Source organism: Phaethon aethereus (genome assembly GCF_964289735.1).
Source record: "Phaethon aethereus genome assembly, chromosome: 20".
NCBI lineage: Eukaryota > Metazoa > Chordata > Aves > Phaethontiformes > Phaethontidae > Phaethon > Phaethon aethereus.
In genome coordinates, this window is record NC_138596.1 from 8382215 (window position 1) to 8399474 (window position 17260).

At 57.9% G+C, this 17260-nt stretch overlaps 1 protein-coding gene across 1 annotated transcript; it reads right to left on the bottom strand.

The window, feature by feature from the left end:
• Positions 1–512: 512 nt before the first annotated feature.
• SLC2A6 (solute carrier family 2 member 6) lies at positions 513–4760 on the bottom strand (the record flags this gene model as incomplete). Its single annotated transcript, XM_082008863.1, has 10 exons — positions 513–668; positions 757–902; positions 1183–1356; positions 1592–1700; positions 1829–1981; positions 2142–2353; positions 2882–2981; positions 3563–3769; positions 3870–4032; positions 4660–4760. 10 exons carry the CDS (start codon positions 4758–4760, stop codon positions 513–515), a joined length of 1521 nt encoding a protein of 506 aa, XP_081864989.1.
• Between the last annotated feature and the right edge of the window lie 12500 nt (positions 4761–17260).

Below are 17260 nucleotides of genomic sequence, written 5' to 3' on the forward strand. Positions count from 1 at the left end.
TCCTGGTCTGCCTCTCCCACCCCACATGCCTGCAGCTCCCTTCACTGCAAATCAAGGCAACATCTTGCAGTTGGAGGCAAAACTGTTTTATTCTTGCAACTACATAATGAACTTTTGCCAAAACAGCTACAGCTGTTACCTCTGTTCCAGCCAGACATGGGGGCTCCTGGGCGGGTGCTGAGAGAAGGATGTGCGTGGTCTGTTGTCTGCAGCCACACGTTTTATTTTCCAGGACGTCTTTATCTCCAGCCTGGCGCTGGTTACCTGGTTCCATGTCGTACTTGGGTTGACATGTTGCCCAGAGAGCAACAGGTAGTGTTGAATGACGGGAAGAGAAGGTAAAGTTCCAGTTGGCAACTTCTACATCCAAAGCAGGACAGTCATTGCTGCCCGTTCCTCTCCCATTGCCTTCGCAGAGAGCTCCAGCCTCCACCTCCAGCAGCACAACAGTTTTCTTTGTTGCCCTTGAGCATGTGGACTGGTAGCCTGGCACGGCTGGCAGATGGCAGCTCCTACCTCATGAACGACCTCCGGCCAGTCCTGAAGAAGGACTCTATCTGTTCCAGGGACCTGCCTTTGGTTTCTGGAACGCAGCAGCCAGTGAATAAGATGTTCCCAGCACAGATGATGGTGAAGAATAGGAAGGGTACCTCAAGGCCGAAGGCTTCCTGGAAAGTGGGACAGAAAGCAGACATGAGCTGGGTCAGAGAGGGTCTGAGGAGGGGCTGCCGAACACCCTCCTGGGGCAGTACCCACCACGACCCGGAGGAAGAACTGGGTCAGGATGAAGGCTGTCAGCCAGCTCACGACAACACAGAGGCCCGAGGCCACCCCGCGGGCTTTCAGAGGGAGGATCTCGGACATCAGCAACCAAGTGATGGGGCCCCAGCCCATGGCATAACCTGCAGGGGAGGACGGGCAAGGTGAGGCTGTTGAGGCTTCAGAGCCCACTGGGGAGCACAGAAGAGCCCCACGCAAACCTGCCCTGCTCCCACATCAATCATTACTGCCCTGCCACTCATGCTCCTTCAGGCCTCAAAGTGACTTCAGATGCTATCTTTTTGGGTCTTCCAGGAACATCTGCCTGCCTTCCAACTCCAAGCCCAAGTCTCCTTGCTCCGTATCACCCTGCCTCAGATGAGAAACTTTCCCCCAGGCTGGTACCCAGCGCTCTGCACCTACCCATTATGAAGAACATGGTTGCCAGGAGGGGGATGAGGGTGATGTAGTTGGTTGGCTCAGCAGGAAGGTTGGCAAAGCTCGCCAGGGTCTTGTTGGCAATGGTGCTGTTTTGAGAAGCTGGCACAAAATGGATATAGAGCCCCATGGTCAGATTGGAGACCAACATGACACCGGCTGTGGAGAGATGCAACAGCACAGCAGGACTGATTGGTGAGTGATCTCCTCCATGCCAGGGGCTGAGCTCCCGGGAACACCTCTGCTCAGGAGCTGAGCTACCACCAAAGGAAAGAAACCCCCTCTCCCTGCCTGAGTCCTCCATGGCTGGAGTTTCCACTCCTGCACATTTGCAGAGCTCCTGGAAGTCCTTAAATATGAGCTTCCCTTGCACAACGGTGGGAGAGAGACATACCCGATACAAAAAGAAGAATCTTCCTCCCAGCTTTATCCATCGACACAGCAGCGATTGCCACCGAGAACAGACGTACCAAGCCAACAAGAGCTGCATCGTACTCTGGTTTCTGCAACAGCAAAAGCAGTGGGGAAGCTGAGATGGGAAAGCCAGGGAGAGCCGCCGGGGACTTGGAGCATCGGGCAGCCATCACTGAAGACAAGGCAGTCTGAGCATGGGCCGGACCCCAGGGCTCACCAGGATGACGGATGTTTTCTTGAATATTGACTGCAGATACACAAGGACACAGGTGACACCGGAGAGCTGCTGCAGGAACCTCATCCCCACCGCGATCAGGATGGGCTTGTAAATGAAGGGGTCCTTGATCTCGGCACAGGAAACCTGCCGGCTCTGGAGGGGACAAAGCCAGAAAACTGAGGTGTTACCACCTTGGAGCACCCGCCACCACGGCACCCAGAAGATAGCTCAGGAGTTCCCAAAGGAGGCTGGATTTTGCAATTTTCACATTACATCTCCCCTCTGCTGGAGGTGAGCCCCGTCCCCTCCTCACCTGCTTCCTCACGCTGTCCTTGATCTGCTCATACTCGCGGGCGTAGTCTGCGTCCTTGCCCCGCAGCCAGCACAGCGACCCCAGGGCCTCCTCATCCTTCTCCTGGGAGAGCAGGAACCGGGGCGAGTTGGGCACGAAGCAGAGCAGGACGATCATGGCGAGCACAGGCACCTCCCCTGCGACGGCCAGCCAGCGCCAGTCCAGGACCAGACCTGCCCGAGCAGCACGGTTAGGAGGGGACTCCGGGCCTTGCCGCCACCTGGGCACCCCAACAACAGAGGTTTAATAAATCTCAGGGGGGAGGGAAATAATCCCAAAAACTAGAGGGGGTTTTCCATGTTTTTCTCCCAACAAAGAAGCATTTTCAGCTGATGTTCAATTCCAGCGACCTCCCCCAAATCTTAGAGGGTCCAGCAAGCCCCTGTGGCAGCCAGGGCGCAGGCGGGCAGGAGATGCACATGCAGTTCAGCACGCGCTGCCCTTCAGCCCTGACGAAGCCCCTGCAGGCACGGTGACGGCCACGGGGCCGTGTGGGTTCTGGATTTATCCCTCTGAGCACAAGTGTGGGTTATGCACGGGTGATCCTGTCCAGGCCCCCTTTGCACACCCGTGGTGGTGGTTGCGAGCTGGCTGCGAGGGGAAGGAATCCATCAACTTGCGCAGAAAGTTGTTTAAAATAAATTCCCCTTCCCTAAGGTCTCGCCGAGGGTTTCCTGCCCTCTGAACGCCGAGATACTTGCCTAGCGCGTACAGGACGAGGGAGCCCAGCACAGCCATGATCTGAGGGCAAGCGCCCAGCATGCCTCTGACCCCGGGGTGGGAGATCTCAGAGATGTAGACCTGGAGCAGGACAATACACACTTCACGGAGCCGCAATATACAGCCAGCATCCCCAAAGCCTGTACGCTGGTGCCTCGCGGTTGTCCACCGCAACCTGGGGAAACCCAAACTGCTGGGAAACTGCCCGTTCGGGTGGAAACCTGACTGGTCCAGCGGCGTGAGCTGGTCCTGGCAGGCGCCGCGCGTCCCTCCCACACCCAGCGTGGGAGAAGTGCCGCAGGGCATGCCCAGGCTCCCATTGCCGGAGGGACGTACCCCAGGGTTACTCAATTCTTGCCTTCCCCTCTGCATGCAACACGAGGTTGGCGTTTGGTAAACACGGGAGGAAATAACTGCTGGGAGGAAAGGGGCAGGGATCGAGGACCTGCCTTCCCCTTTCTGTGGGCAAAAAAGTCCAGCGCTGTGGGGGCGGCTCAGGCTGGCCATGCCGAGGCCACTAACGCAGTGCGTCCTCCCCAGCCGCGGCCCCGGAGCTCTGCTGATGCCTCCAAAAAGCATCGGGATGCCACAGGCTCAGCTATGGCACCATCCCATCTCCCACCGCGCAAATCCCCAGCAAACTCCCTCCCGCGCCGCGTTACCGGGATGGAGGCGGACGTCACGCCGCCGGCGTAGCCTGTCAGCACGCGGCCCAGCAGCAGCATCCCAGTGCCCTGGGCTCCGGCCATCAGCGCGTACCCTGCGGCGGAGGGCAGCGCCGAGAACATGATGCTCAGCTTGCGGCCCAGGCGGTCGTTGAGGAGCATGGCGCTGAGGCCCCCCGCCGCCGCTCCCAGCATGAACACCGACTACAGGGAGACATGGAGAGGGGCCTCGGTGGGTCCGGGCTCTCCCTGCACGCCCCCCTGGCCCTGCCCGCCCCCCGGCAGGGATGGCCCCGCTCCTTACCCCAAACCAGGATGCTGTGTGCTGGTCCAGCCTCAGCGCAGGGCTGGGGTGAGCCTCCAGGGCAGGGATGACGGGTGAGGGGTAAACCAGGGCGAAGCCAAAATTGAAGTTCCCCAGGACAGCAGCAAACACAGCCAGGTAGAGCCGCCTGTTGCGGAGGCTCCTGAGGGAGGGATGGAGCCAGAAGGATGTGTCGGGTGTCCTTATCGCACCCGGCAGAAACTTTAACTCTGTCTCGCAGCTTCCCCCAGCCTTTGCCCAGGCTCCTGTGACACCCACGGAGGGTTTTTCCCGGGGAGCGGCCCTGCACAGCCCCAGGCTGGTGGGCTTTCTCCGAGTGGAGCAGCAGCTGCTCCTGCCTTGTCACGGGGGGCGAGAGCCCGTCCCCCCAGGCACTGCCCATGCTTTCCTCTCCACACCGCCGGGTGGTTTTCAGCAGGTTCAACGAAACAAGAAAAGCAGAAGCTGGAGCGAGGCGGCAGCACAGACCCAGCTGGCTCACCCCGGCGAAGCAGGGAGGGGGTTTCTGTCAAGACCCCCTGGCCCCCGCCGCAGGACCCTGTGCCCCCTCAAGAGTCGGATGCCCAAAAGCATGCACACCCGCAGCTCTCCCAGGCGGGCTCATCCGGCACTGCACACCCTGGGCAGGATGAGACCCCAGCTCAAGGCAACTGAGCAATGACAGCAGCATGAAGCAGCTCTCCCACCGGCTCCCACCAGCCCAGCGCTCTTGGGACGGGGGGCACAGCCCACCCCTCAGCCAGCCCCACGGCCCCAGCCTGGCCCTTACCGCAGGTACTCCTTGTCGAGCCTCTTGCCAGCGCTCTCGGGGAAGGTCCGATACGAGGAGCTCACCTTCCTCACGAGGGGCTCCCGTGCGCTCGGCTCCATGGCAGTGCTGTGGCTGGTGCCCGGTGCGGATGCTGCTTCGCTCGAGGCCGGATGCTTGGGGCTGCCTTCAGGGACGGGGAGGAAAAGGCAGCTGAAAGCGAAAGGGGAGAGGCCGCCCGGCGTTGCCTAATCAGAGAAATCTGTGCCTCGTGGGCTTATGCCTGGCTGGCCTCTGGGGAGGAAACTGGGGGGGCCGGAAAACCAGCAGGCAAAGAGCCATGGGGAAATGATAGTGCCCCGCAGCCTCCGACCCATGCCCACCCAGCCCCTGTCCCACCCGGACCCCATCGACACCAAAACCATCACTGCGGCGGCGCTTATGGGGACGATCCTTGCAGAACTGTTTCCACCAACAGAAATGCCCCTTTGCTAAGGCCACATCTCTCCACTTGAGGAACTGCTACCAGTTAGACTGGCCAAACGCTGCTTCTTTTTACAAGGGTGAATTGTGTCCGTGTGAGCCTCCACAGCCGCTCTGGGGAAGGGATTTCACTGTAGACCAGAGCTGAGGAAGAGGAATGGCATGAAACCAGAGGGATGTGAACATGGAGGGAGCACGGGGAGCAGGTGAGCGGGATGAAGAGCGCTGACGAGGATGGAAAAGAGGAGGGCAGCATCTCTGCCACATTGAGTGCAGCTGCTGGCAGCCCCGGGCTGCCCATGGGTGCCTTTGACCCCTGGCCCTGATCCCCACCACCCCACAGGGCTCAGCAGGCAGCATTCTGCTGGGGCATCTACAAATCCTGGGGGTCCGCAAGGTCTGAACTCACCCTGTAGGAAAATGGGAAACACACGTACTGGCTTTGCACTTGGATTTAATCAGCAAAACATGTCTTTCCCTAAACTATGGTAGCGCTCCTCTTGTTTCCACCATTCACCTTAGTCCCTGGTGCTTTTGGGACCACCTGGATGGTTTCTGCATCCCCAACCTGTGTGGGAGCCCCAGTGACACTTCGGTGTCAGCCAGGACCTGCTACGCTCTTCCCTCTGTGCAATCTGGTTCCCCTTCTGCAACCACCAAGTGCCACATTTAGTGTCTGACCTATGCTGGGGATTTACAGCTGAATCAGGCACTCAGGGCTGTGATTCCTCTGCGGGAAGAAGGGTGGATGCGAGGAGCGAGGAGATGTTGGGGTGGTAGGCCAGCTCATCCAAAAACTTTCCCGTGCCGTGTTGGTCTGAGCACGGATGTCAGAACAGCCTCCAGCCAACCTGGAGCTGGTCCCTGCACCCCGGGCACCCCCTCCATCAGCAAACGCCACCGGCCACCTCCCTTACATGCATTTTGCTCTGTGCACCTGGGCCGGTTTGCTCCCGTCGTGGCAATGCTCTGTGCAAGGTCATGGCCCCGCACAGGGCAGCGGGGGCCGGGGAGCATCGCTGCTGGTTGCATCTTGCAGACCCAGGAAAATCTGCAGGTGAGTGGCTTTAGGGAATTTGAAGAGGAAGGGTGCACTCTGCATTCATGCATTCGCTGCATGAATTTGCAGCATCCTTCCTCTTCAAATTCCCTAAGGCCAGTCATTAAGAAAGTTATTCTTTATCCCCTCTGTCCCTCCCAGGCCTCAGCTTTTTCCCCAAACCAGGTATACTGAGTCTCTGCGATGCAATATTTGCCATGTTCCATCCCAAAGCAGCTGCCTTTCAGCCCTGTGAGTTAAAAAAAGGGCCCCCAAAGCAGGATGGGAGGGAGGGGGTGCTGGGGGCGGAGGGGCGATGCTGCTGGGGCTGGCGCGGGTGAAAAGTGGCTGCAGGTGCTGAGCCCGATGGTGCTCGCTGGGGAGCGTGGCTGCAAGGTCAGGGCTTTTCTTTTTTCCCTCCCTCATCCTTGCTTTTGCCGCAAACATCTCTAGCAAGGAGGAAGCTGTGGGCCTGCTGGTTAGTTATCTCTGGCTCTTTCCACGGCGGAGCTGCTTGGCTGCTGCTTTTTGGGACTGTGGTGGGGCCGAGTGTGCTGCCCGGTGCAGGGTCACGCCAGCCTTGTGCTTGTGCTTCTCAGAGGGGTTTGTGCGCCGGGCCGCGGGTCCCTGCCGCGGCTGGGGCACCTCCTTGGCCGCGCGCGCCTGTCGCGGACCTCGGGGAAGGACGCGGTATCTGTCCTAAACCTGAAGCCACTTGGACAGGGGAGAGAGAGGAGTGCTCAAGCCAGCCTCCCCCCCTTCTATCCAGCGGGAAAAAGTAAATTGGAGAGGAGCCGTGAGCCGGAGCAGTGGGAGCTCCCTGAAACGCGAGGGGTTATCCAGCCTCTGCGCAGATTTGTCAACTGCTTCAAACAGGAAATTACTTCGTGTCTTGAAAAACCTCCAAGCACCTGTAACGCTGGGAAGCACGGGGGGCTGCTCTCGGCCGGGGGAGCCGGGGCTGAGCCCCCGGGCAGGGCCGTCCCTGGGTGCACGGGGACGGTGGCCTCTGGAGGGAAATGGGGTCCCCCGGGCGTGGTGTAGCAGGTCGCCACGCTCATTTTCGGTAAGCACCATGTCCTCGCTCTGCCCTACATAGTTTCTTTCTAAAAGCACAGTCTTGGTGAGGAATAAAGTACCCACCACCCTGTCCCTGCTCCACATCTCCCTGGGGACTTGCTGTAGGTCCTACCAAAACAAGCAAGGGGTGGGTGAGGTGAAAGAAGACGCCGCATCAGCGGTGTCTCTGGAGGGCTGTGCTTGGCCATCGGTATGGGGAAGTGGCTTCTGGCCCCCTCCCCGCCTCTGCGGCAAGTAACGGGGCTCCAGGCCCTCGAGGGTGAACCAGGGAGGAATGAGGCACTTGCCCTGGGAAAGCAGCAAACCAGCCCACGGCCAATTAACGAGCAATCTGGTTTTGCTGAGAGCTGTTGGCTGCCTCGGCCGGCGTGATGCATTGCTCCGGCTCAACAGGACCTTCCTCCCTTCTTGACAGCTGCGCGACAGATCATGAACATATGCAAAAAAATAAACTGCATCAAAGCCACTTGGCAACTTAACTAACCCAATTCATAAATTAATTTCTATTCCTCTTGTAAGGGAGAAATCAGTCACTCCTCAAGGATATTCGTCTCTATCGCTCATCTGGCCACATCCTTTCATAAATCTTCCCCGTAAGTCTGAACCGGTGATTGCTGGGTCAAGGTGTAATAACGCTCAGTGCCTGTGCCGGGCTCAGGGGCAGCGCCGGGGCTGGTTCTCCCTGCGTCGCCGCGTCCCGTGAGGCTGTAGCAGAGCTGGTGTTTGGCAGCGTGGTGCTGTTCTGTGGGTGATTTTGGGGAGCGTGCGGTCCCCGCTGGGGAGCCGTCGGGGCAGCGCAGAGGTACGGCGGTGAAGCAGCGCCTTGCAAAATGTGTGTGAACGGCACGTGCCAGGTTTCCAGAGCCATGCAGGGGGGCCGGTGCCTGCGGGGTGCTGGGGGGCCACGGAGGGAGGGTGGGTGCTTGGTGGGGGCAGGTAGCAGGCTGGGCGCACCCCTGCGGCACGGCGCTTGAGGAGCTGGGGGAGTCCGAGCCCGGGAGCTTTCCGAGACCCCACGGCTTCGCGAAGCGGTGCCTTGCACCCCCGGTTCCAGATAGGCATTGGTGCCTGCAGCCCCAGGTTAGCTTTTCCAACCAGGCAGACAGGAGCCAGCTCTTCTCTGCTGTATCCCTCGCTCCGCTCCCCCCTTGCAGAAAAAAATCAGCACCTTTTCAGGCTGCCATCTGTTTATTTTGTTGGACTCCAAACTTGCTGAAATGTCTTTCGATGGATGAAGCAGCGCAGAGTAGAAGAACAGAGCCTGGCAGGCTGCATGGTGAGTGGAAAATAGTTTTTTTGGACTTTCTGGAGTTTGAAGCCCTGATGATGGATGTGCATGCGAGGGATGGTAATGGCTTTGTAAGTATCAAAACACAGAGCAAAAGAATAACTCTGCCTAATAGACTGAGAAATGTATGTCGGACAGGATCCTCTCTGCTCCGACACGGGCGAGAGCGGCGGCGCTGAATGATGAAGTGCTGCGGGGCTCGGAGCAGCGGCTTGTAGTGGTTTAACGTATTGGAAAAAATGGTACAACTAGTTTTGAAAAAATATTAGATGCTAGCTATGAATGTGTTGGAAAAGGCTGCATCTTGCCTCAAAATGAGTCTCGAGGAGACCCGTCGTGTTCGCGGTGATCTGTTCGAGGGGCTCGCAGCCGCCCGTGGCTCTGAGCCGCCGGGCAGGACTGCCTGTGCCTCCTGGCTCCCCTCTTGCTGCCTTCCCCCTCTGCTTCTGGTGTCCAGACCTACTGACAAAAGTGATGGGTTTATGTGGAAATTCTGTGGGGATAAATATTTGCCTGTCAGCGACGCTAGGTCAGGGCATGATTTCTCATGTGCCATTTGGAAATGACATTTCCAAACAAAATTAGAATTTCCCATTGAGGGTTTTTTTTGTCATTTTTAAGTTGGAAAAGGGTTGAATTTGGGGGGTTTCCTGGTCGCCACACAAGTGAAAGACTTGTTCCTCCTCCCCATGCTTACAGCGAGGGGTTTTGGTGTCCCGTTTCCAACCTGGCTAACCCAGACCTGTGTGTGATCCATGGGATTCACCAAAAGCAGGATGTTTTTTCCTGCTTGTGGGGCTTTTTTTCAGGTCGTGTGAAATCTCGTGACACCCACAGATACAAGTGAAACTGAGACAGTAGTTTAAAAGAGGGTGTGGGGGCAGATCGCAAGTTTCCAGCCCTTCCTGTGCGATGTGGTGGCTTCGTCACTGGCTGCATCTCCTGCTGCGGCTTTCGGGTGGCCGCTGGCCCGGGCCGGTGCGCGCGAGCAGCGTCGAGGCGGTGCGGGGCCATGTCCTCCTGGGGCCCGAATTTCCCTGGGCTTGTGGTGGCTGCTGGGAGAGGGAGGGATGTGGCCAGCGATGCTCAGAGCTGGCTCCTCGTGGTCCTTGCGCCCCATAGATCTGTGTCTTGGCTTGCTCAGGTGACGCGGTTGATCTTCATGCAGGGGTGTCTACGCGGCGATGCTGCCCGAAAGCAGGGGCTGAGCATCCCCAGGGATGCTGTGCTTTCGGATGGGTCGGCAATTTTCTTCCACAAAATCCAGCGCTGGGCGGGACGAGCTGGGATGTGGCTGCCTCTGGCCAGGACAAGCCCTGGTGGCCCTCGGTGCTCCGGTGCCGAGCCGGGAGGGGGTCGGGCGCTGTGAAGCAGCGGCACCGGGCGCTCGTGGGGATGGGTGAAAGCTCGGGGAGCGCAGGGCTGCACCCAGCGGCTGTGGCGGCATGTGCGGAAATACGGCCGAGCCTTGCTGCTTGAGGGGCTGCATGTTCCCCCTCCCGAGACCCGGTGGCTTGGGTGACCCGCAGCCTTGGAAGGACAGTTCTGCCGTCCTCACATCAGGATGTAGCCATGGGGCCTAACAATAGAATGTAAAGAACAGGCACAAAATAAAGTTTCCTTTCCGAAATATCCTGTATATCCAGAGCCACATTAGGCACCAACAAGGTTTCGGACACTGTGTTGGTTGAGAGGTGGCGAGATAAATAAAACAACTTTCAAGAAGAGGTTTTTTTAAGAAATCTTTTATTTTTTTTTTTTTTTAGGGTGCCCAGTTCAAGTCCATGGGCTGCTGGGACAGGCTTTGAAGCATTGCCTGTTGCGGTGCCACAACCTGTGGGTTTTTTTTGGATCCCCCTTCATTTGCTATGGGCATTTCTGCTGGGTATTTAAAGCAAAGCTGCTTTTTCTCTGATGGCAAGGGCTGGATTTCTTTATGCTTTGGGACACAAATCTCCCCCCAGATTCCTGAGAGCTGCTGCCTGCTCCTTCCTTGGCTCTGTGTGGTTTTTTCCTGTTTCATATGATTTTTTTTTTTTTTTTTTAAAAAAAGGGCAAAACAAAACATATCATTTCCTTGATTTAATGTGAGCCAATTATGGTTCACAGGCTGTTAACTTCATCACCACTTCTTCCAAGAAAGACCTTGGTAAAATAAACCATCACGCCAGCGCAGCAGAGCTGGCAGCCGTGCCGGTGCGCCAGGACCTGCCGTCGGGCTCCGCGTGCGACCGGCAAAGCCCCAGCTCGAATCACAGCATTTCATCCCCCCCTCAGCTGGAAAAAAAGCTAACGGCTCTGTCGCACACATGCCCGTTAAAATATCCAACCACTTGTTGTACATCTGCTGACGGATACCAACTGGAAAGGAGATTAGGGCTCAGACTCCCGCGCTGGGCTGTCTGCCCCTCCTAATGAGGAACAGATTGGAGCCCTCGCCGGCGCTCGAGCGCGGCACGCTGCCTCCGGCGCCCGGCAAATGGCAAAATCAGGAGGGACGGGGCAGCCGGCGGATACCACGGCGCGGGACAGTGTTATTAAAATGCGCCGGCAGCCAGGCATGGCCAGGGCTTGGGCGACTGCTGCGTGGGGTGCTGGGTGGTCCGCAGTGGGATGCTGGGGTCTGCAATGAGCTGGTGGGACCCTGGGGGGTTGAGGGGCACCGGAGTTGACGCACGTTTGCAGTAAGGGCTGGCACATACCGGGGATGCTCTGGGGGATGCTGTGCTTGCCCCTGCGCTGTCCTGCCCGTTGCCCCCAAATCAGTGATTCGCACATCTGGAGGCAGGATGTGACCCCTCTGACCTGGGCACCGCTGGCCTGGGCACCCGGAGCCTGGCAGTGTCCGGCCACAGTGAAATCCCGCGTAGGACGCGTCGCCTCTTGCGACGGGGGCCAGCGCGGGAATGTTAACGTTTTTCTGCGGCTAATTCGGGGCCGTGGGCAGACCCGGCGCTGCCTTCTCCCTCCCTCCCCACCACTGGTGCTTGTTTTATTTTATGTTTCTTTTCAGTGGCGGTTGAATTGAGAATTAAGATGTGCCGAGACCTAATCCCAAATAAAAATGCCAGCGCGTTCCCTGCGGGACCCTTGGTTTAACCTCCGAGGTGGGCAGCGCCGCTGGCCCGTGTGCGGCTCAGCCGTGGGGACACCGTCCCTGTCCCGGGGCTGGGAGCGAGGGCAGAGGAAACCCAGCTCCTTCCCTTTGGCAAAGCGCTTTTCACCGGGGGTAGGGATTGATCGTAAATGGTTTGCCTCGCTGGGAATTCGGGGATTGCAGCCTGCGGCGTGCCCTCACCAAGGAGGATGATGCCCTCTCGGGTCCCGTGGGACTTTCATGCTGTGCATCATCTGCCAAGAGCCTGCCGTTGCCAGCAGGGATAAGGGATGGGGACAAGGCCATGTCCGGGCCGGGGCTGTGACACTGTGGTGGGCAGGCTGGCGTCCGGCTGCTGGCAGAGAGGAGCGGGATTGCCATGGCGGCCTATAAAAAGGCAAAGATGAGCTGGGATTCCTACACAAGAGGGAACGGAAGGCAGCTGCGTCCTTGAAGCAGGAGAAGAAGGAGCTTTTTATAAGCCCATTTTTGCAGGCACCTTTTAACCCGTTTATCCTGCTGACAGAAAATCTCGTGGATGAAATTTGGGGTGAAAGCGGAGACCTGAAAGCACATTTCTGCTCCGCCAGTGATCTGTTAATGGGATAATCTTGTTACAGCCACCTGGTAGTCTTGGAGTGAATCTTGAGTATTCCTGGGCAGATAAATTAGTATCTTATTGGCATAACAGCACTCTGCCTCGTGATCCTGGGGTGTCCCCCAACATCCCAGCCCTTGGTTGCTTTCCCATTCAAGGTCATTAGAAGCAGCACTAAATACTTTCAATTTTTCTTAAACAAAAGGAGCTTTGAGGTTTTTGAAGATCAAGATGCACCAGACGGACCAGGATTTTATTCATGGGCCTTTGGGCCAAGCCCTACGTGCATTAAAAAAAAAGTCTTTACGCATCTCCATGGTCTTGAGTTTCTCTGAGTTTTGTGAAAATCAGTGGCTGGGTAGAGGAGAGAAAAACCAATAACGTGTCCCTGCCATGGGGAAAACTGTTCTCGCCAGCCTGTGCCCATGCTGCGAACCAGCCGCCAGCGCCTCGACTCCTCTCCCTTCCCACCAACTTTGTTGCAGCTCCTCTGGGCTTTTTTCCTTGCGCTTTTAAACCCCACGTGGCATGTGTCCCCCAACCCTGAACTCTCCCTCACCCGCCTGTAGCCACCGCGGCAGGTGGGAGCAGCCCCAACCCCTCGCTCCCAAAATTCATTTCCCCTGGGAAAGCCTCCTAAACCGGTTACTCGTCCCCCTGCCTCCCGGGTACCTGATGGGCAAGCCAGACCTTGCAGGAGGATGAGATGGGAAAATTTGGGAGTGAGAAGGAGCAGGGATCATACAGGAGAGTGATTGGAGGTGCCGTCCCTGCTCAGTCCCCGTCTCAACCCGGGGGCTCCCTGGCTTTTGGGGAACACTTGCCCGGGTGTCCAGAGCCCCCGGGCCTCTGCCCGTGTCTGGAGGAGCTCATGTGAAACCCATTAAAAGCGTAAGGAAAGGGAGCACGACGGTTGGGAATCATTTTGTTTGGGTTTCTAAAACGTGCGCATGAAAACACTGTGTGGTTTTCTGACAAATTTGAAACAGCGCTGCTCAATTCGCTCCAGCGCTGCTACTGTTGATCTAGCAGACTGTAAAGCATTTATTGGAGTTGCTTGAGGCGAACTTAAGCATCTGTGGAATAACAAGTCCAGGAAGTAATTGCATCCACAAGGAAAATATTTTTATGTATAATTCAGTGACCCATTTTATAAACATTGCGGTTCCACCTTGGACTTTTGTTTTTTTCTTTCCCCCCCCCCCTTTTTTTTTCTTCATCCGCAGCCTTCCCTCTCCAAGCGTCTGAGGTTAGCGAGAGGTGCGGAGCTGCGTTTGGCGGCTCCGTGCTCGGTAAGGCATGGCGCTGGGCGGGAGGTGGGGAGGAAAGCCTCGGTGCTACGGGGGGGCCTGGGGTCCGGCTCCAGAGGTGGCACCACGGCTGGGGACGCCGGTGCTGGGCTCTCCGGAGAAGCAGAGAGACAGCGTGGATTGCTCCCGCCGAGCTTGGCAAGCGCAGAGGAATTGTTTCGGGGCAAAGGCTTTTCTTTCTTCCTTAGCAAACCAGCTTTACGAGAAGATGAGTCATTTACAGCCTGGGTGGCATCGCGCTCAGCGATGGGCTGCAGAGCCCGCGGGGGCTCTCTGTCCAGTTTTGGGTTTTTTTGGGGGGTTTCTTTTCCATGCGGTATAAGTACACCCCCCCCTGCTCCATCTCTCTCGACCCAGGAGCTCCGTTTGCTCTCACGGCACGGCACAGTGGGAGTTGGAAGGAGCAGTTGCCCAAAGACCTTTCGGGGGGGACCGTCCCGTCCCGAGTGTGGCAGCCTGGGCACGGCTGGTCTGGGGACCGGCATTAGATAAGGCGTTCAAAGGGCGATTGCTTAAAAAACATAGATACGCTCTGAACAGAACAAAGCTATGAAAAAACAAAGCTGCAAAACACCATATTTAAATGGCACTGAATTTTCGTGAGGTTAACATTGTGGGGGTTCTGTAGGTGCCCTGGCACCTTAGCTGGGGTGGAGCTGCCCCTCCTAGGGCGGGGGGGTTGATCTTCCCTTCTCCCGCTTTGCCGGCCACAGGTTTGTTGGCATCTTTATGCCTCGGTGGGGAATAAAAGTCTGACCCAGACCGAACGGTGAAAGGGACGTGGGTGCTGTGCCCACCCTCCCTGCGGCACCGCGAGGAAGCGACCGACCCCCCCCCCACCCCAGCACTGCCGGGATGGACCCAGCGCCGCCGGGATGGACCCAGCGCCTCCCGCCCGGCTGCGAGCCCCCGGCTCCCGCCCCGCCGTCTCTCCCCGCGCACAAGGCACGGCTCGAAGCCGGGCAGTGCTCAATACTGGAGGGCAACCCTCAACCCGGAGGTGCCCGGCGGAGCCTCCCCCCTGCTTTTCCCGCTGCTCCCACCGCCCCCGGAGTGCGGTGCCCTGGGTGCAGCCGCCCCCCTGCCGCGGAGCCCGATGCCAAGGGCAGCCCCGGGGCCAGGCCCCCCTCCAGGAGGGAGAAGAAAACAAAACAAAACAGGCCTGGGAGTAAATATTATCTGAATATAAAGGAACGCGATGTTTCTTCGTATGGGTCTAGAATTTCTGCCTTTTAACAGCTAACCTTGACTCAGCCAATATCCACAACATGCAGCCCTGGCCAAAATATGCTGGGCCTTAAAGTACCACAACAGCTGTTTTTCTTGCTAAAATATGACATTAAATTTTTTGGACGGCTGGATGCTTCCTTGATGAAAGTGGAATAAGGGGCTATTTTTCTTCTCTCTCCTCTCTCCCTCACCCCCACTCCCGTCTTTCCTCCTCCTCCTGTGCAAGGCGATAAAGCCCGAGGCTTCGCAGCCATCCCGTGCGGGCGGCTGGCCGATGCGCCCGCAGGCCGGAGCCCCGGCTGCAACCCGAGAGAGGGGGCTGCTGCTCGCCGACCCCCCCCCCCCCCCCCCCTTGTTATTCCTGGATCCCTCCCACGCCCCGGCAGAATCGCCGCCAGCAGCAGTTACAGCCCTGACATCTTGTTTTGCCGATGGTTTGTAGCATGTCAAAAATGTTCCGCCCTTAAAACAAGGGCACCGGTGCGGGGGCCAGGGGCGGTGGGGCGGGCGGGTCTCCCAGTGGGTTTTGCGCTTTGGACCCCCCCGCCTCTGTCCTCGCAAGAGAGCTTGGGGCTTTCCAAGAGTTCCAGCTGCAGCCACATATCTGGCCCCGTGAGCCGGTTCTGGTCCCTCTCCCCGAAGCGACCTGTATTTGGAGATATCACGGGTGGCGTGAGCCGGTGCTGGCCAGGATTCGCCCCTCTTGCCCCTGCAAGGGCAGTGAGGTCTCGCGCAGGGTTTGCCGCCAGCCACGGCGCAAACAACGCTGCGGTGGCTTTTGCTTTGATGGTGTCCCCTGGGTGTCACCTGGCACGACGGGTGCCTTTCCGGACAGCGTGTTTGTCCACGGGTGCTTTTGCTGCATTTCCTGGGCTGCAGCAGGCACTGGAACGAGGATTTGCAGCGGAGTCACTGCCCTGGATCTTCAAACGCAGGAACGACCCCGGCGGGAGTAGGGATGCACCCTGGCTGGTGCCGGCGAGGCGGCTCTGCTCGACAGCACTGCGGCCGCCCGTGAGCGGCATCGCCCAGCGGGACCTGGGTGTGGGTGCGGGGCAGCCTGGGACACGCTCATGGGTGATGTGGGCAGCATCAGGATGGGGTGTCCGCTTCCCTCATCCCCATCCCGTCCCCACCTCTGGAAGTGCTGTTGCTCCTTGCCCAGCTCCCCGTGCACTGTTGAGGACAAAGTCCCTGCCAGCCATGCCTCATCCTCCCCTTCTTTTTCCTTTTTTTAAAAGTCAGCTTGATTTTTAATGGGAGACAGAAGAATTTTTAAAAGAGGGGAGGTGGGAACCAAACCAGGACGAGGGCTGCATTGCCCAGAGCCTCCTGGGCTCGTTGCTTTGGACTGAGGCCTGACATCCCGTGGGCCGACGAACCGGCACCACCGGCAAGATGCTGCACGGGCAGCATGGCATCACCGCCACGGGCTCGGGCTTACCCATCGCTCCTCTTATTTCCTTAACGATTTTCCTGCAGTACCTTATTTATACCTAACACTTTATCCACCAAGCCATCACGCTCACTGCGCACAGATCTATTTACGGAGACCCGCAAGTACTCGTGGTGATGGGGGATGCGGCCGGGGGGTGCGTGGGGTGCCGGGCTGGGTCCCTGGCGGTACCCACGTGTGTGTATAAGGTACGTGTTCCCCTTTCCCCGGCCGCCGAGCATGTGGTTGGAATTAGCGGTGCGGCTGCAGGGGGAGCGGGCAGCTGGGTTTCTCCGGAGCGTTTCAGTGCTTAATCTCTGAAGAATGCAGAATGTCTGTCTGGACGCCCCAGCCAAGATCAACTCCGCGGCACGGGGAGGCCAATATAAACGTTCATGTTTTGTGTCACCGAGATTTCATTAGATGTTTTTTATGTAATTGCATAAGTCGAACTACCGTGATGAAAATGCCACAGTGAACAAATGAGATGAATTGTGAAACCTCTCCTTCGAGGAGACGCTGGCCTCCTCCGGACTGCGGGGATCCAGCTCCAGCCTCTTCCAAGGCGCTTATGACCTTTTGGGATAAATAAGAGGCTGTTTTCCTGTGTTCCCCCACCTCCACCCCTCACCCTGATGTCAGGGCAAGCTCGGACCTTGGCTGGGCAGCAGGTCTCCCCATGGCCGGCGCTGGGATGCAGAGGGGCTGGCTGGCCCCGTGCTCCGGCTGGCTCCCATGTCTCCTCCCAAATCTGAGGGAGGCAGTGGGACGGGGAGAGAGGAAGAAAAATCTCTCTCACTTCTTGGCCACCTGATGTCCAAGTGCTCTGTGGCATCTGAATGATATCGCTTCCCCCTCGGTTTCTCGCTTTAAACCCCTGGTAGAGGCAGCGAGGGCGAGCTGCCGAGCTCTGCTAGCATTTGCAGCGATGCTGTGCCCCACCCCTCTTACGACCCTCTCCGCTAATGATATGACTCTTAAAGAGTTTCCCTGATGATACAGTTTAGTGCCAATTTAATTAGGCCTTAATCAGTGCCTGCTCGATTCAAAGACAGACACGCT